The following is a 27,663-nucleotide window of genomic DNA, read 5'->3' on the forward strand; positions in this document are numbered from 1 at the left end:
GGTAGAATATATTAAGGCTATATCGTAGAGATATACAATTTTATATTTTTAGAATAGAATGCCTTTCTAAATTTTAGACTTGATCTGTCTGCTTGGACTTCTAAATGACATATAAAACTTAGTGCATAGCAAAAGGAGCTCTTTTTATACCTTTTGTATCAGACTGTTAATTTGTTGGCAAGTATAGACAGTACTACAAGGCCAAATTATGTCTGATTATAACTTAATTCAACAGGGAAGAAGTATGAACAGCAGCTATTGCGGGGCAGCAAATGTTTTATGACAGGATGGCCAGTGTCAGAGTCCAGAGGATGCATGAATGTATGCAGGGCATAGCTCTAGGGATGGCAGGCCACCCCTCACCAGATCTTAGCCATTTGCTGCATTCTGTTTGCAGTAAACAGACTTACCTTAAAGCAAATATAAATAGCTTTCCAGGATACAACACAATTGTAAAAGTCAAAACATGTAAATATGAAGTACTTTCATATTTTTTTTACACATTACATAAGTAATTTCAGTATTCAAAAAATTTTTGCAGCAATCTATTGGCACTTTTAGTCACCTGACATTCAAGAAATAGTACTTATATTTTCTCATTATATAGGTATTTAAAATTGGAAAGTAGTTTATAAATATGCCATATTAAAATATATAGGAATTTCAAAGTATTTACTAAGTCCATGGAGTTAATTTATCTTTCCTATCAACTATGGAAAATAAAAGATCAAGTAGATATATGATTGAAAGTATGAGAGGGCAAACTTACTGCAATGTATCATGTTTGTTAAAGTAATGTATAGCTGATTAAAATATGAATATTAACCTTACATTAGATAAATTGATAAATTACATTGATAAATATTTAATATGCCATGTGTTGGTGAGTCAGGTCTTCTAATACCTTATATTATTAAATAACAACTAATTGATGAATTTACGTTTGTAGAAGGTACAAATGATCTTACATTTAAAGTATATGGCTTTTCTGTAGGAAATTGTTTCTTTGATTATATGGAATTATTTAAATTAAGAATACTACAGATTTTTAAATATAATGAATTAACATTTAACTTTAAGGTTATCAATTGTACTGGTCTTTAAAAATTTCATTAGAATTAGTGAAATAATTTTTCAATGATTCTTTATTTCTCCTAAAGTAACCTGTTTACATTTAAAACAGTACTGACATCCTCATATGCTCAAAAAAAAATCATTCCATTGATTATCTTTATTATTTTAAAAAAATTCTCAGAATTGTCCCTTGTACATAAAGGTCACACAAAAAAATATTTGTTGATTAAAGGCAGAAACATAGGCCATGATTGCTTGGTAAAGCTTGTTATGCACTGAATTGTGTCCCCACCCCCTTCAAATTTATATGTTGAAGCCTTAAACCCCAATGTGTCTATATTTGGCGAGAAGGCCTTTAACAAAGTATTTAAGATGAAATCAGGTCATAAGAGTAGGACTCTAATCCCACAGGACTTGCATCCTTGTAAGAAGAGGAAGAAACACAAAGCATCTTTTTCTCACTTTGAGAGCACAGAGGAAAGGCCATGAGTTGAAATTTTGTAAACCTTTCAAAGCAGAATATCTCATCATCATTATTTTCAATTTTGGCCTAATACTGGTAATATTGGGCAAGTAAAGAGGCATACTTTTATTAAAAAAGGAAATCATATTTTTCAAAGCAAACTAATTTTTGAGGATACTTTCCTGATTCATATGATCTGTTGCAACTTGTAAAATGTACCATTCTAAGCTTCCTATATCCATGAAATTCTGCTCATATTTTATTCTTTCCAGCAATCGCCATATCACTTAAGGTTATACAATTAAAATAGTGTTAATATAAATAGAACTTTTAGAATTATTAATGTCACTGTGTCAGAAATTGGGTAAAGCAGAGGGTAAGAACAGCTGGGACTAGAAAAAGGAAGAATGGGACATGCTCATTAGTTAATGGTCTTATGGAATTCTTGGCTTTCTCTTTTGGCTAAAATAGAGAAATGGAAAAATTTGAAAACAGGAAGGAGGGGTGGTGTTTTCATTAAATAATTTGTGGCTGAATTGAACAAGATTGTTCACTCAGGACTTTGCCAAACATGGAAGGATCTATTTCCTCTTTTTCTTCTTTCCTGTTTTACCCAATTTTCTACAAGAAAACAGACAACATTTGGTGACTAAGAATATAGCAGATGCTGTACAGGCCAGCAGGAATCCAATCACATCCAAAGAATAATACTGGAACCAGGTGAGGTCGTGGATGGCTGGCCGCAGGTGTTTGGCTCCTTTGTGGCGCATGACAAACTCGATCCAGAAGACTGCTCGGTCCAGGGGCTTTACAGGTTGATCATGGTGAATCCTTGATAAATTCATGGCATTCCTTTTATAACTGGAAGGCAAATACAGGCAAAATTAATGAGGTTTTGTTTTTGTTAGTTATATGATACATGCTATAAAAATGAAACAATATAAGGGCCCTAGAAATTGTTGTTATATTAACTCTGATCATTGTATAGGATTTTCATAGGTGTAGTAGGGAGATTGAAAAAAAATATATTCTTAACAGAATGTGGTTAAATGCAGACATAGGAAAACTCAGAATAAACCAGTTGTTAATTCAAGACTAATTTTACCAAGAAGGATGTGTGACATTGTCTGAACTATACTTTTCAGGAGTTTTTCAAGACCAAGATGGTGAATCACTCAAGATTGGGAAAGTGTCCGATATTAAGTTCATAAGCATGGTCTTTAACATTTTCTTGTGTGGGGCCCAACACAACCAATGGTAATCCTTTAGAAACCAATTGTACTTACGAAGGATCATTAATGACTGTTCTCAAGGCGCTGAGCAAATCTGCACTGGTCATTGTGTTCATGTTCAACTCCACAGCCACTCCTTTGGCCTTCATGTGAATGATGTTATCATGCTGATCGCTAAATATGGGGAGGCCCACCATAGGGACTCCATGATAAATAGCTTCATAGATCCCATTTATTCCACCATGAGTAAGAAAAGCTTTGGTTTTGGGATGCCCTAATTTGGGAATAGAATGTGAAGCAGATGAAAATGTCATTATGCCACATTAACAGAATGTTAGAGAAGGGGAAGATCTGTGGGATAAGTTACTGAAGAAGGCAGTATTTTCTCCTGAAGCTGAGCATATGGGGCACTGCCACCACAGAAAATTGCTATCCTAGGAAAAGGAGGCACTAATTTTACTACGTTGCCTGAAATTCTTATCTGAATCATAGCAAGTATGAATCTATAAACTTAATGGTCAAATCTTTAATTATATCTTTTAAAACTTAAGATAAAATGAGAAATATTTACAATTGTTAGATATTTGTTGATATTAATTATATTACATTAACTTAATTAGTCAACTGTTAGTTAAGAATTAATCAACTTCTCAATGAACTTCTATACAGTGTTTATTTCCCATAGTCTTACCAAGAAGATCATTCTGGGGTATCCAGTCATAGAGCCGAGTATTGGCTCCTAATGTGGCTGGTTTCTTTCCTGTGTATCTCCATAAAACCTGTGGAAAACAACGTATATATTTCACAAGTAAAACCACAGTGTAATGACATTTTCAGGTTGTAGAATTATTTGTAAATCATGCATCCACCTTACTCTACGTGATGGTTGAAAAGGGAGTGTAAACATATACTTTGTAAACACTGAAAGAAATAGTGGGACTGTTTACAACCACCATTTTTAAAGAGCTTATTGTAGTTGCCCATTAAGTATACTATTATTTTGTCTATTACCACTTAAAAGCTACTGGGAATGAGACCATAAATGAAGAAGTAGAAAATTCGTCAGTATTGGCCTATTCAATCAGAATGTGTAAAATTTTTATGACTACATTGCTTCTGTGTAAATTTATGTCCCTTACCATCATAGCTCTATCTTTAAATTAGTGCTTCTAACAAATACTATCGCTTTAGATTTTATCTACTTGTTTACTTGGATGTTTGGTTATCCTACCATCCTCCTTTCTATCTTCTTTTTTCTCCCACAAATTCTTTTTCTTTCTTTTAATTAAGAATGAAATATTACATTTGCTTATATTCCATTGTCCAATGATTATCTTGTTTATTTTGTTTTTTATAATTAGCACATTTGCCTTTATATAGAATTTTATATAGTTTCACAGAATTTAACCAAATATAAAAATAAAAGGACTCGAATATTTAACAAGCACAATATAAAAAGAGTTGAAATATAGAATTGTGGTGATAACATATAAAATTAATTGAATATCATAAATTAGAATATTCAAATTGACAGAGTATAACATTAAAATTTCTAGGGCCTTTTAATACTAGAAAAAGCGAATTAAAAAGACTGAATAGAGGATGACTGGTTAGCTCGGTTTGTTGAAGCAGTGGGCTAAAAACACCAGGGTTGCCATTTAGATCCCACATGGGCTGTGAGTTGCACCTTCCCCCCGCAAAAAAAAGAAAGACTGAATGGATCTAACCTTCTACTTCTGTGCACAGCTATAATGAATCAAGTTCTAATACAACCAAAGATGTGTAGAAAATTCTTGAGTGTGTTTCATCTTTATCTCTGTCATTTCAGTTCTCCCTTTTCTTGGTGTTAGAGGGATTATACTTCAGATCTATTTTGGGAGTAGTCAGAACAGGCTTTAAGATTTCAAATACTAAAAAATGAGCAATGGACTTAAAATTTTCATCTCTATTTTATTAAAATAAATTATTCCAAAGACGTGTTTCCATAGTAACAGCAAAACTTAGAAGTCAAGACTCAAGTGTGCCAAAACTCACTATTGTGATGGTCTACAAATTTTTACTTGATATTAGTACCTGATATATTAACTGTAAAATGAGATTCAACTTTCACCAAAAAAGACACCATTAACCCCACTCTCTCTCCAATTGGTAAATAGCTGCCCAGAAGGACCAAAGTTTGTACTAACCTTCTGTGGAATCTGGGCTAGGGCTGAGGCAATAAGATTGGCCTTCTCTTCTGGGAGATTTTGGATAATTGAACCCAGAGAAAATACCACAATACCATGTTGGCCTGATTTCTGGACGAATTCTTCTATTTCCTGGAGAGAAAACATTCCTGGTTTACAAAGGTACAGCATCACAGGGAATAAAACATAGTTCACTTATACTTCTAACATGAAGATTCATGGGGATTGCCCGAAGCATGTTTAGACTGTTTTTATCTTTTGACACCTAGAGCCACTTAGTCTCTTTAGGAAGAAGTATGTGTTGAAAACCTATGCCTTAAATATATAATAATTGATTCATGAATAGCCATGGAACCAAACCATTAAACAAAAAGATTACATGATAAGAACATAATATTTTTCATGATTGATGGGCACTGTTACTCACCCAGTTTAATTTTATGAAAGTGATTAGTGATGTCAGACACATGGCAGTGTGAGGGGTCCACCTTGATCTCTCCCCTTGAAGTTACAACAAGTTGAACAGCTATAATTCAACAGAAGATTTCCTGTGCACTCAGACACACATCTGAGAGATATGGACATTAAAAATAGGCACACTGGGGTGATCATGGGAGGAGGGAAGGGCAAAGATCAGAGACAGGTGTGCAGATATAGCCCAGAGCTCACTGCTGTAGACACAGCTCCGAGCTCACTGTGGGTCGCAGGAGAGAGGAGAATTCAGTCTGCAGGTGCCTTCTCTGTGGCCCTGAGCATTTCTCCTGGAGTGGTTAGCATATAATACAGTTGAGCACAGCAATTGGGGCAGAGACCTTAGGGAAGAGGCCAAATACAGAAGTGTGACAGCTGTGATGCAGTGGCCCTCACTGCCAGTCACAAAAAAGCCATTGAGCCTGGCTGCCTCTCTCTACCCTCCCAGAGCTAGCAGTGGGCCCCAGAACAACATGTATCAGTGAGTATAGGGTTAAAGAGCAGAATATCTATAATCCTGAGAACTGGAGAGATAGCTCCTGAGTGGCAGATACACTGCAGCTAATCCCAGTGACAAAGGTGGAGATATAGAAGTGAGGCAACTGTTGTCTGGAAGTCACCATTACTCTGAGGAGAACAAAGCCACAAAGACATCAGCAGCCTCTCCCAGCCCACCATGATTCCAACTTTCATAGCTGATCCCAGTAGGGGTACCTAGGACTGCTCAGACAGCACAGCTGAGCTTGTGGCTACAGGGGTGGTACTGGGATTTTAGGGGTTCAGAACACCATTGCCCACGACATACTCCCATGGCCCTGAGACGGAGGTGACATGGTCATGGAGGAGACGCGAACCTCCCCAGGGAATCTTACAACATGAGCCAGTACAGGGCAAGATAAAATAAAATACTCCAGCACCACCTACTGGAAAACAAAAGAAAAAACTTTTGTATCAATCTGCAGCACAGTTCATTTCCATAAATGCCTAGGAGAAATAAACCCTTGAACACCATGAACAACCAAGGTAACAAGGCAACTCAGAAAAAAATGAAAAGTCTGTAGAAAGTAAACTTAAAGAAATGCAAATGTGTGACTTAAATTACAGAGAATTCAAGATTGCAGTTTTGAAAAAAAACTTAATGAGATGCAGAAAAACTCAGATACGCATTTTAATGAACTGAGAAAATCAATGAAGAAAATACCAAAGAGATTGAAATTTTAAAAAAAGAACTGAGTAGAAATTCTGGAGCTGAAGAACTCAATAAAAAAAGATGGAGAATGAAATATCAAGCTTAGGATATAGAGCTGACCAGATGGAGGAAAGACTTAGTGATATTGAAGATAGAAATCTGGAAATGATGCAGATGGAAGAAAAGAGAGACTTGAGTATTAAAGAAAGAATGAAAGAACTCTACAAGAACTATCTGACTCTATCAGAAAGAGCAATATAGAAGATATGGGTTACCAGAAGGAGAAGAGAGAGAGAATGGCACAGAGAGCCCATTCAAACACATAGTTAATGAGAACATCCCTAACCTATGGAAAGAACTAGATCCTAAAATCCAAGAAGCAAACAGAACATCTAAATATCTCAATCCTGAAAAGCCTTCTCCAAACCACATTATTTTGAAACTGCCAAAAATTAATGACAAAGAATTCTCAAGGCAGCCAGGGTAAAGAACATAGTAACCTACAGATGAAAGTGCATTAGATTACCATCAGGATTTTTAGCTGAAATTCTACAAGCCAGGAGGAAGTGGAATCAAATATTCAAACTATTGAAAAAGAGAAAATACGAGGCAAGAGTAATATATCCAGCAAATTTATCCTTGGGTATGAAGGGATAATAAAGATCTCTCCAGAAATACAGAAGCTGAGGGAATTTTCCACCCCAATGTCTGCATTACAGGAAGGGGCTTATTCTACCTGAAACAAAGACAGAAGGATACATAATTATGAATAAGATGCATAACAGTCTGACAGAAGCAGGAAATGGCAATGCTTATTCAGAATAGGGCACTATACACTTTAATATAACATAAAGAATAAAGCAGATAAAAATATAAAGAAAAAGAACATACTTTGCCAATGCAACTCAGAAATGAACTCACAGCATAAGTAGATACTTTGTGACAACAAAAACATAAAAGAGTAGGGGTGAAGGTTTGATTTTAAAAGACCAATGGAGATCAAATGCATGCTGAAGAAAATGAACTGCTGTGTGTATGAAACTTTATTTACATAAACTTAAAGCCAACCACTCAACAACAACAACAAAATTTAGAACTGCAACACATAATATATATAAAAAAGGAGGAAACAGAGGAAAAGAATCATAGAATATGACCAAACTAAAATAACAGTCAGAAACACAAAGGCAGGAGAAACAATGGAGATCTCAAGCTACCGGAAAAGAAAAGATGAAATGGCCATAGGAATTCCTTATCTATCAATAATCACCCTAAATGTAAATGGACTGAATTCACCAATATGAAGGCACATAGTCGCAGATAGGATTAAAAAAAGCAAAAAAAAAAAAAACCCAAAATACCAATCATATATTGCCTTCAAGAGACACATCTCAGCTGCAAGGACAAATATAGACTCAAAGTGAAAGGGTGGAAAATGATACTTCAAACAAATGGCACCCAGAGAAGAGCATGTGTAGCTATACTTATGTCTGATGATATGGACTTGAAGATAAAGAAGATAAGAGACAAAGATGGACATTTCATAGTGATAGAGGGGACAATATATCAAGAGGACATAACACTTATCAATATATATGCTCCCAATAAGAGAGCACCAAAATATATAAAGCAACTACTAATAGACCTAAACGGAGAAACTGACCGAAAAACAATTATAGTAGGGGAAATAAACACCCCATTGACAGCTGTAGATAGATCATCCAAACAGAAAATCAATAAGGAAATATCAGCTTTAAATGACACATTAGATGAAATGGACATAATTGACATTTACAAAGCTTTTCATCCCACAACATCAGATTATACATTCTTTTCTAGTGCACATGGAACATTCTCAAGGAGAGACCATATTTTGGGACACGAAACTAGCCTCAATAAATTTAAGAAAATTGAAGTCATACAAAGCATATTCTCCAATCACAGTGCTTTGAACTTGGAGATGAACTGCAAAAAGAAAGCAAGAAAAACCACAAATGCATGGAGATTAAACAATATGGTCCTAAAGAACTACTGGGTCAAGGAAGAAATAAAATGAGAGATCAAAAGATGCATAGAAACAAATGAGAATGAAAATACCACATATCAAAATTATTAGGATGCTGCAAAAACAGTAGTAAGAGGGAAATTTATATCATCACAGGCCTACCTCAAGAAACAAGAAGAATCCCAAGTAATCAACATTTCATCTTAAGGAACTAGGAAAAGAATAAGAAGTAAAACTCGTAGTCAGCAGAAGGAAGAAAATAAAAATTAGAGCAGAATTAAATGAAATAGAGACAATAGAAAAAAGACAATAGAAAAAATTGCTGCAATAAAGAGCTTGGTTCTTTGAAAAGATAAATAAAATTGACAATCCCTGGCTAAACTCACTAAGGTAAAAAGAGAAAAGAAAAACAAAATCTGAAGTGAAAGAGGAAAAGTTATGACAGATACCAAAGAGACACAAAAGATCATGCAAGAATACTATGAAAGCATGCCACCGAATTTAATAACCTAGAAGAAATGGACAAGTTCTTAGAAATACATAACCTTCCTAGACTGAATCCTGAAGAACTGCAAAATTTAAATAGACTGATCAACAGTAAAGAAATTGAAACAATCATACAAAACCTCCTCAAAAGCAAAACTCCATGACCAGATGGCTTCACTAGTGAATTCTACCAAAAATTCAAATGGTTCAATACTTGTCCTCCTCAAAGTCTTCTGACAAATGGAAGAAGAAGCAATATTTCCTAACACATTTTATGAAGCCAACATTACTCTGATACCAAGTAACAATAACACCAAAAAAGAAAACTATAGACCAATATCTCTGAGGAATATAGATGCAAAATAAACTAAATATTAGCAAGTCAAATAGAAAAATACATTGAAAAGATTATACATCACGATCAAGTGGGGTTCATTCCAGGGGTGCAAGAATTATTCAATTTATGCAAATTAATCATTGTAATGCACCACATAAAATACAGGATATATGCAGGAAAAGCATTTGAGAAGCTACAACAACTATTTATAAATAAAACACTGAATAAAATGGGCATAGAAACAGAGTACCTCAATATAATAAAGGCCATATATGACTAGCCCTTGGCCAGTGTCATACGTAATGGTGAAAAACTGAAGCCGTTTCCTGTGTAATCAGGAGCAAGACATGGATGCCCCCGCTCACTCCTGTTATTCAACATAGTGTTGGAAGTCCTTGCCAGAGCACTCAGGCAAGAGAGAGAAAGAAATGGCATATAAATTGGGAATGAAGAAGTCAAATTGTCTCTTTTTGTAGATGACATGATTATTTACATAGAAAACCCTAAAAACTCTACCAAAAAACTATTAGAAGTAATAAGTAGATACAATAAAGTTGCAGGATAGAAAATCAACTTACAAGCTTCCATTGTGTTCCTATATAGTGACAATGAAATTTCAGAAAAAGAAATTAAAAAATCACTTCCTTTTGCATTGGAAATGAAAAAAAATAAAAATACCTAGGAAAAATCTTTTAAAAAGGTGTGAAGGACATATACACTGAAAACTACAAGAGATTATTAGAAATTGAAGAACACGCAAAGAAATGGAAAGATATTCCGTGTTCATGGATTGGAAGAATCAACATTTTTTTAAATGGCCATATTACCCAAAGCAATATACAGACTTAATGCAATCCCCATCAAAATCCTAATGGAATTTTTTTCAAGAAGGACAACAAAAAATAATTAGATTTGTATGGAATCACAAAAGATCACAAATAGCCAAAGCTAAGAAAATCCTAAGAAAAAAGGACAAAGCTGGAGGTCTCACACTTCCTGACTTCAATTTATATTACAAATCGACAATAATTAAAACATTGTGGTATTGGCAGAGAAACAGACACACAGGCCAATGGAACAGAATTGAGAACCCAGAAATAAATGCACATCTATATGGACAGATCATTTTTGACAAAGGAGACAAAAACATATATGGAGAAAAGAGCCTCTTTAATAAATGGTCTGGGAAAATTGGAAAGCCAAATGCAAAAGAATGAAACTAGATTGCTACATGTCACCATATATGAAAATTAACTCAAAGTGCATCATAGACCTAAACATAGACCTGAAACAAGAAATTGCATAGAAGAAAGCACAGGTACTAAACTTATGGACGTTAGGTTTGTAGAGAATTTTAGGAATTTGATCTCAAAGGCAAGGAACGTAAAAGCAAAAATAAATGAATGGGACTATATCAAACTAAGAAGCTTCTGCACAGCAAAAGAAACCATCAACAAAGCAAAGAGTCAGCCAACCTAATGGTAGAATATATTTGCAAACAATACCTCTGATAGGGGGGCTAATATCCAAAATATATAAGGAACCCATGTAACTTAACGGTAGAAATCAAACGATCCAATTAAAAAATGGTCAGAGTACCTGAACAGACACCTCTCCCAAGAAGACACACTAACAGTGAACAGATTTATGAAAAAATGTTCAAATTCACTAGCTATTAGGAAAATGCAAATCAAAACCTCAATGAGATTCACCGCACACCTGTTAGAATGGCTATTATCAACAAGATAAGTAATAACAAATGTTGGAGAGTCTGTGAAGAAAAGGAACCCTCATACACTGTGGGTGGGAATGTAAATTTGTATAGTCACTATGGAAAACAGTATTGAGGTTCCTCAAAAATTAAGAACAAAATTACAATACTACCCAGTAATTCATCTTCTTGGTATCTACCCCAAAATTCTGAAAACATTTATTTGTAAAGCTTTATGTACCACTATGTTCACTGCAGCATTATTTATGGTGGATAAGGCAAGGAAAGAAACAAAGTGTCCTTTGATAGATGATTAGATAGAGAAGGTGTAGTGCATATATACAATGGAATAACCCCGGGCCATTAAAAAAAGATGAAATACTGCCATTTGTGACAACATGGATGGATCTTGAGATTATCATGCTAAGCAAAATAAGTCATACAATGTTCATTCATACATGGCATATAAAACTAAAAGGAACAAACGAGCAAGACAAAAAATCATAGACACAGACAACACTTTAGTGGTTACCAGAGGGTAAGGGAGGGATGGGAAAGGTAGAAGAGGGTAAGGGGGATCAAATATATGGTGATGGAAGAAGAATTGACTTTGTGTAATGAATACACAATGCAATATATAGATGATGTGTTATGGAATTGTACATTTGAAACCTATTTAATTTTACTAACCACTGTCACTCCAATAAATGTAATAAAAATTGAAAAAACAACAACAAAAAGCCCCCAAAATAGTAACAACAACAACAACAACAACAACAACAAAAACCTGAGTGGTTGGCAACTCATGAAAATATTCCTCAAATGTAAATTTTTAAATGGGTCTGAATTAGGTGTAACAGTTTACATCAAATAAATCATCACTGTGTTGATCTGCCTGTTTTTTACACATAACTTCCATGGTAATTTTCTTGTGTTTAACTTTTCTCTTAAGAGGGCTAGGAAGATATTTGTTAGAATTGTGACACATAATGATGTATTGTAAAAGGAGATAACATATTTAAACTACTCAATAATCATAAATTATTTTAGGAGACAGTGATTGCCTGTCTTCCTGGTGTGTAAAACTTGAATCTCAGTTGACACAAGCCGCATGTTCGAAATTTGAGCCTTAGCACACAATTGATATGTAGTGACTTCTGTAAATTAAACCCCTGCTTCACCATTTAGACTTGTGCAGGTTGTCCATGGACTCTGGGGTTGGTCGCAATCAGATCATATTCTGTGAGAATGGCATCATCTAGATTTGTCATGTATTTCTTGTGAAATCTTTTGTGGCAGCTCTGGAGTCACTATGTTCCCCAATAAAAGGCTGTTAAATGATTAGACAAGAGATGATGTCAAAGTTGAAAGTAACTGAATTTTTAGCTTCATTAACGTTAGAACATGTCTGACATCACACAAATTATTGTGTTATTATTGTTATTCATCTTTCCAAACACATGGAATTTGAATAAACTTTTGAATATATATATATATGTATATGTGTATATATATGTATTTATATGTGTGTATGTGCGTATATATACATGTGTGTGAATGTATGCATATATGTTTTATATATAATATACTATATGTATATACACATGCACACCCACTAAATTCTTTGGCTTTTTGATTGGAGGACCTATAATCGCTATTGTTTTCTTTAGGTATAAATTTTTAATTTTATTTTATCTTCATATTCTATTAAATTTATTGGGGGTAACACTGATTAATAATGTTACATACCTATCAGCTGTGTAAGATTATGAATTCAATATCTGTGTACTTGATTGCATGCCCCTACCTGAAGTCTAGTTTTCTTTTGTTACCATGTATTTGACCCCCTTTACTCACTGTTTATTTATGTGTTTATTTATGCATGTATTTATTTACTTATTTATATTAGTTTCAGTTGCCATGAGGATATGAAAGACAATTTGGGGAATATAATCAATAATGTTGTAAAGATTTGGTAGGGTGTTAGATGGACACTTGTCTTATTAGGGAGACCACTTCATGTACGGTGTAGATGCCTGACCACTGCACTGTACACCCTTTACTCACTTTAACCCTCCTTCCACTCTCTTTATCCTCTGTTAACCACCATTTGTGTCCATATGTGTAAGTTTGTTTTATTTTCTTAGTTTATTACTTTTTTTTAAATATTCCACCTAAGAGTGAAATCATGTTCTTTGTCCTTTTCTGTCTGACTTACTACTTAGCATAACACTATCAAGATCTATGTTGTTGGAAACGGTAACATTTCATTTTTTATGGCTGAAAGTATATATATGTATACACACACACACACACACACACACACACACTGAAGATGCCAAAAAATGTATACACATTTTAAGAGATGTTATCTATGTACTACTTTTTGAAGTTGAGTTGAATTGTGGTAGGAATGTTTAAAAGATGGCATTAATCAAATGAATACTAGCGTTACTATGCAACAGCCAGGACAGTCAAAGCAAATGGTGGAAGCACGATTGTTGCTTGGAAGCTTGGAAGCGCAAGACCATTTTGAAGTGGTATTTGAAATTCCAGAACGTTGTGGAAGTACAGTGACAATGGAGGTGTGAGTATGCAACAGAAACTCCAACACACCTAACAATTGCAGGAATTCGTGATAAGTTTGAGATGCCTGGTACTGTGCGTGATGTACACAAGGGAAGATCCAGGAGGCCTTGCATAGCAATAAGTCCTGCTGCTTCTGCTATGTTGGTGGAACAGTTTACACACTCACCACAGAAGTCTACCAAACAATGTCTGTAATCAGAAGTGTCTGGATGCTGTTGGTAACAACTTTGAGCACCTGTTGTAATTACAGCAGTCAATTGTGACTTGTATTCATCTTTTGTTTTCGGTATATATTTAGTATCACAATTTTAATGAACTTTTTTCTTTCTTAAAATGTCTATACATTTTATTGGCACCCTCTGTATTCAGTCATCTTCTTTCACCAATCATCTGTCAATGTGACACATTGTTTCCATGTCTTGGCTATTGTAGTTAAAGCTACAATGAGAATAGTGGTACTTACATCTTTATGAACAAGAATTTTTGTATATTTTGGGGTAAATACACAGAGGAGGAATAGTTGGGACAATGCTAGTTACATTGTTAAGTTTTTGAGGAACTTTCATACTGTTTTGCCTAGTGTCTACACTAAATTACATTCCCATAAACAGAGTATGTGTGTTCCCTTTACTCCACATTTGTTTGGAGAACAAAATGCAAAGGATCATCCAAGAATACTATGAAGGAATATATGCCACCAAAGTCAATAACCTAGAAAAAATGGACAAGTTCTTAGAAACATATAGCTTTCCTAGGCTGAACCATGAAGAATTAGAAAATCTAAACAGACCGATCACCAGTAATGAAATTGAATCAGTCATCCAAAATCTTTCTTGACTTTTTGATGCTAGCCATTCTAATGCGTGTGAGGTGGTATCTCGTGATTTTGATTTGCATTTCCCTAATAACCATTGATGTTGAATATGTTGACATATGTCTGTTGGCAATCTGTATGTCTTCTTTGGGAAAATGTTCAGATCGTCTACCCATTTTTAAATTGGATTGTTTGGGGTCTTTGTTGTTGTTATATACTTGTGTGAGTTCTTCATATATTTTGGATATTAGCCCCTTATCAGAGATGTTGTTTAAATATCTTCTCTCATTCTTTTGGTTGCCTTTTTTTGTTGTTGATGGTTTCCTTTGCTGTGCAGAAGCTTTTTAGTTTGCTGTTGTTTTATTCATTTATTTTTGCTTTTGCTTTTCTTGCCTTTTAGGTCAAATTCACTAAATCTCTGAGACTAAGGTCCATAAGTTTCATGCCTATGTTTTCTTCTATATATTTCATTGTTTCAGGTATCACATTCAAGTTTTTAATCCATTTTGAATTAATGTTTATGTACTGTGTAAGATACTAGTCTAGTTTCATTCTTTTGGATGAGGCTGTCCAATTTTTTCAACTTCATTTATTGAAGAGACTTCTTTCTCCATGGCATATTCTTTGTTTAAAAGCAGTTTCCCATGTACGTGTAGGCTTATTTGTGGGCTCTAAATTCAGTTCCATTGGTTTATGTGTCTATTTTTCTGACAATACCATGCTGTTTTCATTACAGTTACAAGTCAGGGAGTGTGTACTTCCTGCTCTGTTTTTTTTTTTTTTTTTTGTCTCAGGATTGCTTTGCCTATTTAGGGTCTTCAGTGGTTTATACAAAATTTAGGATTTTTTGTTCAATTTCTGTGAAAAATGCCACTAGGATTGTGATAGCGATTGCATTGAATCTGTTTTCTTTGGGTAATATGGACATTTTAACAATGCTAATTCTTCCAATCCATGAAGATGAAATATCTTTGTATTTCTTTCTGTTTTCCTCAATTTCTCTCAACAGTGTCATGTAGTTTTCAGTGTACAGTTTCTTCAACTCCTATGTTAAGTTTATTCCTAGGTATTTTATTTATTTTTATGGGCTTGTAAATGGGGTTGTTTTCTTCATTTCCTTTTAAGATATTTTTTGTTAGTATATACAAATGCAAAAGATTTTTGTATATTGATTTTGTGTCCTGCAACTTTGCTGTACTTGTTTATGGTTTCTAACAGTTTTTTGATGGTATCTTTAGGATGTTGTATTATAGAATTGTGTCATCTCAAAGTACTGGTAATTTTACTTCTTCACTCCCATTTTGAATGCCTTTTATTTATTTTTCTTGCCTAATTGCTTTAGCTATGACTTCTAGTACTATGTTGAATAACAATGATGAGAGTAGGCATTTTTCTTCCTGATCCTGATCTTAGAGGAAAAGCTTTCAGTTTTTTGCCATTGAGTATGCTGTTAGCTGAGGATTTTTATGTGTGGCCTTTATTGCATTGAGATATTTTATTTCTGTATCATTTTATTGGATGTTTTAATCTTAAGTGGATGTTAATATATTGTCACATGCTTTTTCTGCATCTGTTGAGTGAATTGTATAATTTTTATATTATATTTTATTTTGTTGATGTGGTAGATTATGCGATTGATTTTTGTATGGTTAGTTATCTTTGCATCCCTTAAATGAATCCTACTTGGTCATAATGTATTTTAAGGTGTTGTTGTATTGTATTTTCTAGTATTTTGATTAGGACTTTTGTATTTATGTTCAGTAAAGAGATTGGCCTATACTTTTCTTTTTTTCCCCCTGTGATTTCTTGACCTGGTATTGGTGTCAAGGTAATGTTGGCCTAAAAATGAGTTAGGAAGTATTCCCTCCCCTTCTATTTTCCATTAGAGGTTCAGAAGAATTTGTATTAAATCTTTTAGATATTTGATAGAATTTACCAGTGAAGCCATTTGGTTCTGGATTTTTGTTTTTTTGGGTGGATTTGATTGCTGTTTCAATTTCCCTACTAGTGAGGAGTCTATTTAGTTGTTTCAGTTTATCATGATTCAGTCTAACAAGGTATATGCTTAAAAAAACTAGTCCATTTTCTAGGTTATCTAATTTTGTGTCATATATCCTGTTATATATAATCATTTATATTTCTGTGTTGTCCTAGTGACTTCTCTTCTTTCATTTTTGAATGTAGTTATTTGAATGTTGTCTTTTTTTTTTCTCTTAGTAAGTCTAGCTCAAAGTTTTTCAGTTTTGTTTATCTTTTCAAAGAACAAGATCTTCTTTCCTTAATTATTTTTTCTGGTAGTTTTTTGTTCTCTATTTCATTAATTTCCACTCTGACTTTTATTATTTTCATCCTCCTACTGACTTTGGATTTCATTTGTTCTTATTTTTATCATTCTTTAAGGTGTAATGTTAGATTTTTTTATTTGATCCTTTTCTTGTTTCTTGAGAACTGTATTAGTATAAGCTTTTCTCTTAGTACTACTGCTACATCCCCAAAACTTTGGTATATCGTATTTCATTTCTGTTGATTTCTATATATCTTTTGATCCTTTTTCAATTTCTTCTTTGACCCAGTAGTTGTTAAATAGCATGTTGTTTAATCTTTACATATGTTTCAGTTTTCCAGTTTTCTTCTTGGAGTTGATTTCCAGTTTCATACCATTGCGGTAAAAAACACACAAAACAAATGCTTGGTATCATTTCAGTCCTCTTTAGTTCATTGAGACTAGTTTCTTGTTTCAACATATCCTCTATGGTTGAGAATGTTCCAGGTGTACTTGAAAAGAATGTGTATCTGTCGTTTTGGGATGGAAGTAGTATTAATATTAGTTAAGTCCATTTGATTTAATGTTTCATTTAAGACTAAAATTTTCTTATGGACTTTCTGTCTGAATGATTTATCCATTGCTGTAACTGACATATTGAAGTCTTCTACTGTAATTGTATTTTGTTGGCTTTTCTCTCCAGGTCTTGTAATAATTGCTTTGTATATTTAGATACTTCCAGGTTTGGTACACACGTATGGATAAATGTTATATCTTCTTGATGAATAGGTCCTTTATCATTATAAAATGTCCACCTTTGTCTCTTTTACTTTTTGGTCTTAAAATTTATTTTGTGTGATATAAGTATAGCTACATTTGATTCTCTCTGGATGCCATTTGCTTAGAATATCATCTCCCACCTCTTTACTTTGAGCCTATGTTTGTCTTTGGAGTGGAGATGGGTCTCCTGAAGGCAACATATAGTTGAATCTTGTTTCTTAATTCATCCCACTACTCTTGTCTTTTGATTTGTGAATTCCATTTATATTTGGGGTGATTATTCATACATTAAGACTTACTACAGCGCTTTTATTTTTGTTTCTTTTCTTTTCTTTGTTAACCAATGGCTAATGGTAATGCTTTGCTTCCAGAGAGCTATGGGTGAAGATTTTGTGCCTCCTGGGTGAAGAATTTTTGAGAGATTTGACTGTGAGCCAGAAGTTGGAGTATTCACATGTTTGAAATAAATGAAGTATGGGTTTGGCTGATATTTGTTGTGGAGAAAATTTTATTAGTAGATGAGTTCTTTTAGAAAATACAAGTTTGAAGTTCCTGTTTGACTTAATCTACTAAGTATATGTATGTGTGTATGTGTATGTATTTCAGTTTGGACATATGTACTACTGGGAATTGGTAAAAAAATAATTTAATTCTTTGTATTATAAAATTAGTTTACATTGTCATACAAATCCATGCTTTATTCATCTCTGTGAACCCATAAATTATTGAGACATAAATATATAGCTGTAGTGTCATGTTTTAAACTAAATACTGAATTTCTATGTATTGTTGTTGTAAACCACTTAGACTTTTTTAGCTTTTATAAATATTTAATAATTTTATTCCCATCTCCTGCCCTCTTCTGCTTTGGCACCCATCAAGTTGTTCTGTATATTTATGTATCTGTCTCTGCTTATCAATAGGTACAGGGCACACTGATGCTAGATGCTGTTCCTTTGGGGTTTGTGAACCTTTAGAAAACCTTTTTTTAGGAAAGTATACAGCATGAGTGAGGTGCGTCCATTTGTATGGGAAAGACACTGGAAGCAGCTTGGGTGGGTCTTCATGTTTGACTGGGGTGTTCTCAGGGAATCACCATTGTGTGGCTAATGGTGTTAGGCAGGTTGATGGACACTCAGATATGGTGGCTAACTGCACTTGTACTCTGGATGGGGGAATGCTTCAAAAAAGAAACAGCGGCTTTGCCACCACTCTGTCTGGGAGAAAGCTACCCCTCCAGCTCTCAACCTGATGCCAGACAATTCAGTTCCTCCCTATGTGTCCCTGGCACCTTTAAAGCTGAGCCCTCAGTGCTGGAGCTCAGAGTGGTGAGTCCATCAGTGACTAAGTCCATGTGTGGACCCTTTAAGGAGAGCTCTTGGGACTCCAGCTGTCCTCCATCTCACCTAGCCACAATCTCTGCTGGTTTTCATAGGCAGAAGTGGTTGGGACTTCTCTTCCTGGCACTGGAACTCTGGGCTCGGTGCCTGGTGTGGGGCTGGGACCCCTTACTCCTCAAAGAGGACATCTGTAGCTAAGATATCCCTTCTGATTCTCAACTGCTGCATGTGGGTATGGGACTAGCAGGATTCACATCTCTGCCCTCCAACCCATCTCAGTGTGGCTTCTTTTGTATGTCCTTAGGAATTCTGTTTAGCTAGAGTTCAGTGCAGGGTGTTATGTAGTTTATTTGCAATTTTGATGTGGTCCTGAAGAGGAGGCAAGCACAACATTTACCTACTTTGCAATCTTGACCAGAGCTCTGCATGTGTCTTTTCAAATTAGTGGTTTTGTTTTCTTCAAATACCCAGAAGTGGAATTGCAGGATCGTATGACAGCTTTATTTTAATTTTTTGAGGAATCTACATTCTGTTTTCCATAGTGGCCTGCACTAATATACCATCCTAACCACAGTATATGAAGGTTCCTTTTTCTTCAGAGCCTCACCAGCACTTATTATTTGTTGATTTGATGATAGTTATTCTGTCAGGTGTGAGGTGATACCTCATTGTGGTTTAATTTGCATTTTCTTGATAATTAGGGATGTTAAGCATTTTTTTCATATGTATTTGCCATGTGTATGTTCTCTTTGGAGAAATTTCTATTCTGGTCCTTTGCCAATTTTTAATTGGATTGTTTATTTTTTATTTTTTACTTTTTGTTTTTTTTTTATTGGGAAACAATGTGATTTTCCCAGGACCCATCACCTCCATCCAAGTCAAGTTGTTGTCCTTTCAATCTTAGTTGTGGAGGGTACAGTTCAGCTCCAAGTCCAGTTGTTATTAGTTGCAGGGGTCGCAGCCCCCATCCCTTGTGGGAATGGAATCGGCAACTTTCTGGTTGAGAGCACACGCTCCAACCAACTGAGCCATCCTGCTGCCCGGGAGCTCAGTGGCAGCTCAGCTGCAGCTCATTGTCTTCATTCTAGTTGCAGAGGGCGCAGCTTGCTAACCCATGTGGGAATCAAACTGGAAGTCTTGTTGCCCAGAGCTCACCCGTCCGCCCCCTAATTGGATTGTTTTTGTTTGTTTGTATGTGTGTTTTTTGAGTTCCTTATATTTTGGATATTAACCCTGTGTTGGATACATCATTTGCACATATCTCGTTCCAGTCCATAGGTTGTCCAATTGTTGAATGAAGGTTTCCTTCACTGTGCAAAATATCTTTTGTTTTCTGGTTGTTCTGTATCTCCATTGTTTTGTCTTTTTCCCTTGCATTTCTCTCTGATATTTAAGTTTGATGGTTGACTATTTTTACCTTCTGTTTCTTATTTTTATTATGATTTGTATCTCAGCTCTGGAGTTTTCTTTTGTGGATACCATTAGATTTGTGTAAAATGTCTCATAGGTTCAAATAATACATTTTCCTGTGCTTTCACTTGTCTTCATTCACCTCTACATGTTCAGTCATTTTCCTCCTTCCTTTTTATATTTTTGTTGTTACAAATTATCATCTCTGATGTTGTGTGCTCATTACCACATTACAATATAGTTATTTTTAATGGTTTTACTTTATCCTTTATGTTATAATTTAATGTTTTATTCTCAAGTAAATTTGCACTGTATTTCTTCTGTCTGTCTTGCTTTTCATCGTACTCAGTTTTGTATACTTTTGTCTTTTTGTTTCTGGTAGAATAGCTACTTTCTACATATCTTTCACTGTATAGTTTAGGGTGGTAAATTCTCTTAACTTTTGTTTATCTCGGAAAGCCTTTAGTTCTTCATATCTGAAGGATACCTGTGTTGGATGTATTATTTTTGTTCATGGTTCCTCTAGCTTAATATTTTGAATATATATATATATATATTTTTTACCTTCTCTAGACTTGGAAGTAGTCTGTTAAAAAATCTGATGATAATCAAATTGCGTTTTCTTTGAGATTAGTCTTATTTTCCCCCGGTTGCCTTGAGAATTCATGTCTTTTTGACAGTTGTAATATGTGTCTTGAGAAGTCTTTTTTGGGTCGAGATAGTTAGGTATTCATTTAGTGTAGTGTGTACAAATGTCTAACTCTTTCCATACATTTGAATAGACTGTTTCCTTCTCTCTCCCTTCCTCTGGAATATATGTTATTTTTATGTTGCTCTTTTTAATGGAGCCAGATAGTTCTCACAGAGTTCTTTCATTTTTTAAAAGAACTCTTGATTCTCTCTCTACTTACTTCTGTGTCATTTCTATATTTCTATCTTAAAGGTTGCTGATTCTGTCTTCCACATGCTCTGCTTTTTTTCTAATACTCTATGATGCATTCCTTGTCTCATTTATTAAGTTTTTCAGCTCTAGAATTTCTGTTGGGTCTTTTTTTATAGCTTCAATTTCTTTCGTAATGTTCTCATTTTGTTCATTAATTTGATTCCTGAGTTCACTGAACTGCCTTTCTGAAATTTTTTATATCTCATTGAATTTTTTAATAAGTCCCATTTGAATTCTCTGTCACTGAAGTCATGGTCTTCTATGTGTTTTTGTTTGATTTTTGGAGATTTCAATTTCTTTTTGAGCTACTTTATTACCTTGCTTTTTTTGGGTACTTGATGGATTGTTTCCCTGCCTGCACGTTTGAAAAAGTGAACTTTTTCTTGTTTAGAACTGTTTTGTTCTTAACTCAGCAGGTTGAGGGGTAGAAATCTTTTTTGTTTTCTAATAAATGTAGCTATAGTGCAAGTTTTTTTTTTTTTTTTAAACTCACACACAGCTTTTCCAGGATCTCAGTGGGGTGGTGTTGCCTCTACAGTGGAAGATGCCCTGCATTTCCTTGGGAGGTGGGCATCCCATTTGGGTCTGGTCACCTCAGTCTTGGAGCACCACTCCTGTGCTCCAAGTGGGATATTGCTGGCATTGAGGCTTGATGCCTGTGAGCACCGGGTGTTGCCCCTTGTAACCAGTGGCCAAGACCTGTTTCTGCTGCCGCAACTTTTTTCCACCTCTACCCGCTTCTGCACCAATGGTGTAAGCATGGAGATGCAGGTTCATGATTTTTCTGCTTTATGTTAGTAATAGCTGTCAGAAGACCAGGATTTGCCTTTTACCCATAATGGCTGTGAATAGCTATTTTGTCTGCCAGCAAAATTGCTGAAGTTGGGCATACCCACCATTAACAGGTTTGCATTAATGGTAGCTGCCTTTTCAGGCAGGTATGTTGTTTTTGCTCCTACGACCCTTTGGGTTGCAGTGTGAGAACTCTAACCCGACTGGTCCACAAGTACAGGTTGCGGCATGCTCTGAACTGCGTCTACAGCCACCATCTCTGTTCTTCCTCCTATTCCACCTACCCGGCTTGTTCCAATGCTGCCACTTTCAGATGTACTGATGCATGCAACTCTGAGATGTGTTTGTGTGTTTAGCAGAGGATTGTTTGCTAAATTATAGTTGTCCAATTCATTGTAAGAATAAGGGAAGCTATAAAGGGCCTTTTATACTCTGTCATGATGCTGATGGCAGTCTCACTCATTGCTTTTTGATCTGTGTATCAGGTGACTGGAATGTTTTACATAATAACCATAGCCGAGATTAGTATTGTTACTGCACAAACTTCTTATCAGTAGGAAAGTTGAATTTAGAAAGATAAAGTTTGCCCATTTTCATCATTTTATTTGAGATGATTTTGTAAAATTATGTGGCTCATTACTCTGTGTGTGTGTGTGTGTGTGTGTGTAAAAGTGAGAATGGCAGGATAAACCATAGTTTGGCATGGGAGTTAATCTAGAGGACCACAGAAATTATCACCTCTTTTTAAAATTTCTCTAGTTAGACATTGGTTCATTATACCAAGACTTAATAGAACTTGGATTGTACCTGTTCCTCAATTGCTAAGAAAATGCATATTAATAATCCTGAAATGAAATGTCATTCAACAATATGCAACTTACCATACAAGAAATCAGAATTTAGCCCCAGAACTCCATTTACCACACAAACTTCCTAAAGGGATTTTGTTAATTTTGCCACAATACAAGCAAATGAGAGTTTCCTCCTCAGTCCCTATTGATAGTTAAATATAGTATCCTTATAATGATTATGCATTACCCTCTTTTGTTTCACAATACTGTTTCCTTCTAATATCCGGGGTACTCGACCTTTTTGTTGAGGATACAGGGATATGGTATACATTTATTTTTTCATTCCAAAAGAAACCATCAGTTTGGTGAAGAATCAGTCAAAGTTTTCATCTCTCATTTTCATGAACTTTTTGCTGATGACCCCCAATCTTTCCTTTGCTGCATGCTGAGATTGAAACCTTGTATTACCCAAATGGCTTCTAGAATATTCTACCTGAAAATCCTACTGGCTCCTTTAAGTGAATAGTCACCAAATAGAATGCATTTCATTAATCTAAAACAAAGTTTAGTTCCACATGTTTCCTATTTCAGTAGAAGCCATCACTACCAAATTTCCTGCAAAGGGAAAATACAGGAGTCTTTCTTATTTTCTTCTCTTCCCTTAACTTTTCCTCCTCTCACCCCCTAAATAGTGTGGAGCTTACCCCAAAGTGTCTCATATTTATCTCTCTACCATGATGATAGATGCCCCTGTTCATAACTCCATCATGCTTGTTAGGAAGACTATAGTAGTCTTCTTAGAGATTTTCATGGCTTTAGTTTTCAGTCACTCCTATCAATGGTATTTTAAGATGCACTTTAATCGTGCCATTTTCCGCCTAATTTCTCAATAGGATGCCTAAAAGACATAGGTCTATAACTCACAAGAGCACCTCTGACATGGAAAATGGAAATGGAGTGGCCTATCAGAGATGTTCACATCAAGTCCCTGTTATTAAGACTGTAATCGTTAAAAAAAATTCAAGTACCATATCATAAGATACATAAAGTCCTTTAATGTACCATGTTTCCCCGAAAATAAGACCTAGCTGGACAACCAGCTCTAATGTGTGTTTTGGAGCAAAAAGTAATATAAGACCTGGTTTTATTTTACTATAAGACAGGGTCTTTAATATAGTATAATATAATATAATATAATATAATATAATATAATATAATATAATATAACATAACATAACATAATATAATATAAAATATAATATAAGACCTGGTCTTATTTTACTATAATATAAGACCGGGTCTTTATAATAATAATATAATATAATGCAATATAATATAATACCTGATCTTATATTAATTTTTGCTCCAAAACACGCATTAGAGCTGATTATCTGGTTAGGTCTTATTTTCAGGGAAACACTCTAATGTTCCTACCTTAGGTAAAGGTTTTGCAGGTTTGCAGTGCAGTCCTCCAACAAATTCAAAATTAGGTAGGTATGGACGAGGAAATTCAAAATCCCAATATGTTCGAATTAGCCAAATTTCAGCTTTCCCCAGAGTCTTACATAATGTAGTGCGTCTTCCTAGAGAAAAGTAAAAAAAGTTGGGTAAAACAAAAATGGCCTGTAACTTCAATGGGAAAATCTTACCATGAATTTAATAATAAGCTATCAAGGGAAAAATAAAGTTAGCTATTCTAGAATAATATGGCTTCTAGATGTAAAATAAAAGGGTGCATTAATAGAATATATGGACTGAAAAGAAAGAGAGAAAATAGTAAAGATGAAGAAAGGAGGAAAAGAAACAAAATAGTTATATGCAAGTTTATTTTTACAATATAAAATAAAGCAACCATTTAACCACACCTCCAAACTACAAATGAGTTTATTATTAATTTTTTTTCCTCTAATGAAATGGCAAATGATAGATTAGCCTCACAATATCTGCACCAAAACACCTCTCAATGGTTTCTAGTCAGGAATATGTCTGTGACTCCCAGCACGTTATGTCAGGATTACTCATATTGTTATAGGATATGTTCATATAAGTCCACCTTATACTTCTGAGTCACTTATACTTCTCGTCACTTCAATTGATGGGCCTCTATTTTATTAGTAAGAACTCCCTTTGTAATTCATACTCATGATGACCCTCTTTTCAGTATATTAGGCACACGAGTACATACTACAATTATCACACACTTACTTTACTGCGGTCTTAAATGATGTGTTTTGAAAGGGACACATTTAAGGTTAATCTCAGAAATTTTATGCAGAAGAATGACTAATTACAAATAACCAAGTCAGTCTTTTCTATTTACAAAAATATATGTATATTTTGTGACAGAGAAAGGGAAAAAACTGAGATGAGAATCCTTTTCATGTTAGGATTCTAATCTAATTTGGTGGTGATATACACCCAGGGGATGAAAGCCTCATTTTAGAGTCATTATTTTTTAATGTTTGAAATTATATCCAAAGTAATAGTCTAAGAGTTATAATTTAATAGTAAAGAAACTTTGTCCAGGACACTCTGTTTGAAATTGCCAGAGATAAGATTAGACCTCCACCTCTTAGCTTCCAATTGATGTGTTTTTGTGCTCTAGATGCCTACTTTCTTGGAACTCAAATCCTACCTTGATTACAAACCCCTAGATGATATTTTTATCAGTCAGTCTCATATTTCTCTTAATAATTTCTCTCCTTAGGTAATTTATTTTATATGACCATAGGTTTCATTTTAGAAAGGCAGGGCTTAAAGCAATTAGGAAAAATTCTATATTTAAAGCAATCACTCAAATAATGAGGATAGAAGGTATAAAAGAAGGAGAATGGAAGTGAATTTAAGTATAAAAATAGGTTGCATTTGAAATGTTCCGCATGGGGAATTACGTACCTAAAACAGTGAGAGAAAATTGACAAATACTCCTTTCCTTTAGTTGTATTTTTCATATAAAATTGAATCATTATGAGAATGGACAATTCTAAAACTGTATATAATTATTTGGTTGTTAAATTTGAGCTATCCAGTAGATATTATTATCATCAAATGACTCTGTTATGTTAAGTACCCAGTGAGTCAAGTGGGATGGTTTTTAATTTTGAAGACTTCTTAAGGGTTGCATGAATGCATGGCAAGTACATGTTTTGCTTAATAGAAGATGCTCTTTTTTTTCTTTTCTCCTTTGATAATGCTTCTGTCCTCTTTTTCGCAACTGGAGTCTTTTCAGGTCTTTACTTTTAATCTTGTTATATCAAAATGTACCAGTGACCTATTCTCGTTCTCAGTTACTTCCAAGGGTAGTCTTGAGTCAAGATCCATGTGCTTTTTCCTTTACCTACAGAGTCTAGCATGCAGTCTGCACCCAGGAAATGCATACTGACTATTAACTCAATTAATTAATTGATAATTATAGAAAAATCAATACATTGAAGTTCTAATCATGCCTAAATCAATAAATTTTTAAGTGGGTTCGTTTGAATAGTAGCTTGGTGAAAAATGGGATAGTGAAATAAATTAAATAATGTATTTAGTGTCAGATATGAGCTTTTGTGTATTAGTTCATATTAGTATTTCTTAACGACAGTTTAAATGTAAGCCTGTCTGAGTTGACTGATTCAGATTAGAGCAGAGAGTATGAAATTGCAAAGCAAAGCATTTTTATGTAGAAAAGAGAATAAATTAAAAATAAGTAGAATAAATGTATATCAGTGAAATAAAAAAACAGAGTTTAAATGGAAGACAGATATTTTAAAATGTACTCCTTTCATTTCATAGTATTCATTTAAATCCTTAAATTTATTTTGATGACAAGCTTAAAATGTAAAGTAGAGTCTCTTACCTAATGCCTCAGTGTAAAACTGGTCCCAAAAATGAATGTCATAATCCTGGACCCAGAAGTCAAAGAAAATTGAAAGCATTGTATTCTTTACTCTTTCCAAAAAGGTCATTCGGTCTGTTAAGCCCACCATTTGAACAGGTACATAGGAAAGTGGGGCTGGAAGTTTCCCACAGTGTTTCTCCTTTATGCCTGCTAAAGAGGCTCTTAATGTGAACACAAAAGGAACTGCAAGCAATTCAGCCACCAGCTCTCCACAGGGCATCACGGGGTCTATAATCATTACATCATACTTGGTTTCCCGGAGCTTCTTCATGAGTGTCTGATTGTAGACTGTACTCTCACACATGGATTTTAAAATCTGAGTTATTTCAACAAAGAATTCCTTCATTTTAATCACGGATTGCCAGAGTGTTACATTTGGTAAGACATTAAGAACTAGATCGATAAATTTATCATGTACAATTTCAACTCGTTCTTTGTCGTATGGTGAATGAAATACCTCAAAGTTCAGTCGGGAAGGCTTCTTGTAGTCAATGAGCTGAGTATGTTCAGGAGTCAACACTGTCACCTCATGTCCTCTCTCTGTGAGTTCCTCCAGAATAATCTTTAGATTGAGCCAGTGGCTCATGTCACAGGGCCACACCAGAACCTTCCCACAGAATCCACAGTCAGTGCTGCAGAGCTGCAGCAGCAGAATCACCAAAGCCCACTTGTCAGACATAGTGTCAGCAGCTCCCTCACATGCTGCTCTGCAGGAGTTTCATGTGTTTCTGCTGGGCACAGAGGTGAACAACAATTAAGACACATAGTGAGTTAAAAATTAACTTTTAAAGAGAAATGTTTGTTCATTGCGTACCAAGTTTAATGTTTATTGGACTAAAGCAGAAATGCAAATATATCTGGGAAAAATTCTTCCAGCTTTAGAACTTAAAATTCAAATAAATGA

At 34.7% G+C, this 27,663-nt stretch overlaps 1 protein-coding gene across 1 annotated transcript; it reads right to left on the bottom strand.

Moving 5' to 3' along the window:
* Nucleotides 1-1,135: 1,135 nt before the first annotated feature.
* Nucleotides 1,136-27,489, bottom strand: LOC308497117 (UDP-glucuronosyltransferase 2A3-like). The gene is made up of 6 exons (XM_081047358.1): nt 26,718-27,489; nt 24,311-24,459; nt 4,956-5,087; nt 3,461-3,548; nt 2,824-3,043; nt 1,136-2,398 (listed from the first exon to the last, which is right to left on the bottom strand). Exons 1-6 carry the CDS (start codon nt 27,436-27,438, stop codon nt 2,119-2,121), a joined length of 1,590 nt encoding a protein of 529 aa, XP_080903484.1. The 5' UTR covers nt 27,439-27,489; the 3' UTR covers nt 1,136-2,118.
* Nucleotides 27,490-27,663: the final 174 nt, after the last annotated feature.

The sequence above is a fragment of the Rhinolophus hipposideros genome (assembly GCF_964194185.1).
Source record: "Rhinolophus hipposideros genome assembly, chromosome: 1".
Classification (NCBI taxonomy): Eukaryota; Metazoa; Chordata; class Mammalia; order Chiroptera; family Rhinolophidae; genus Rhinolophus; species Rhinolophus hipposideros.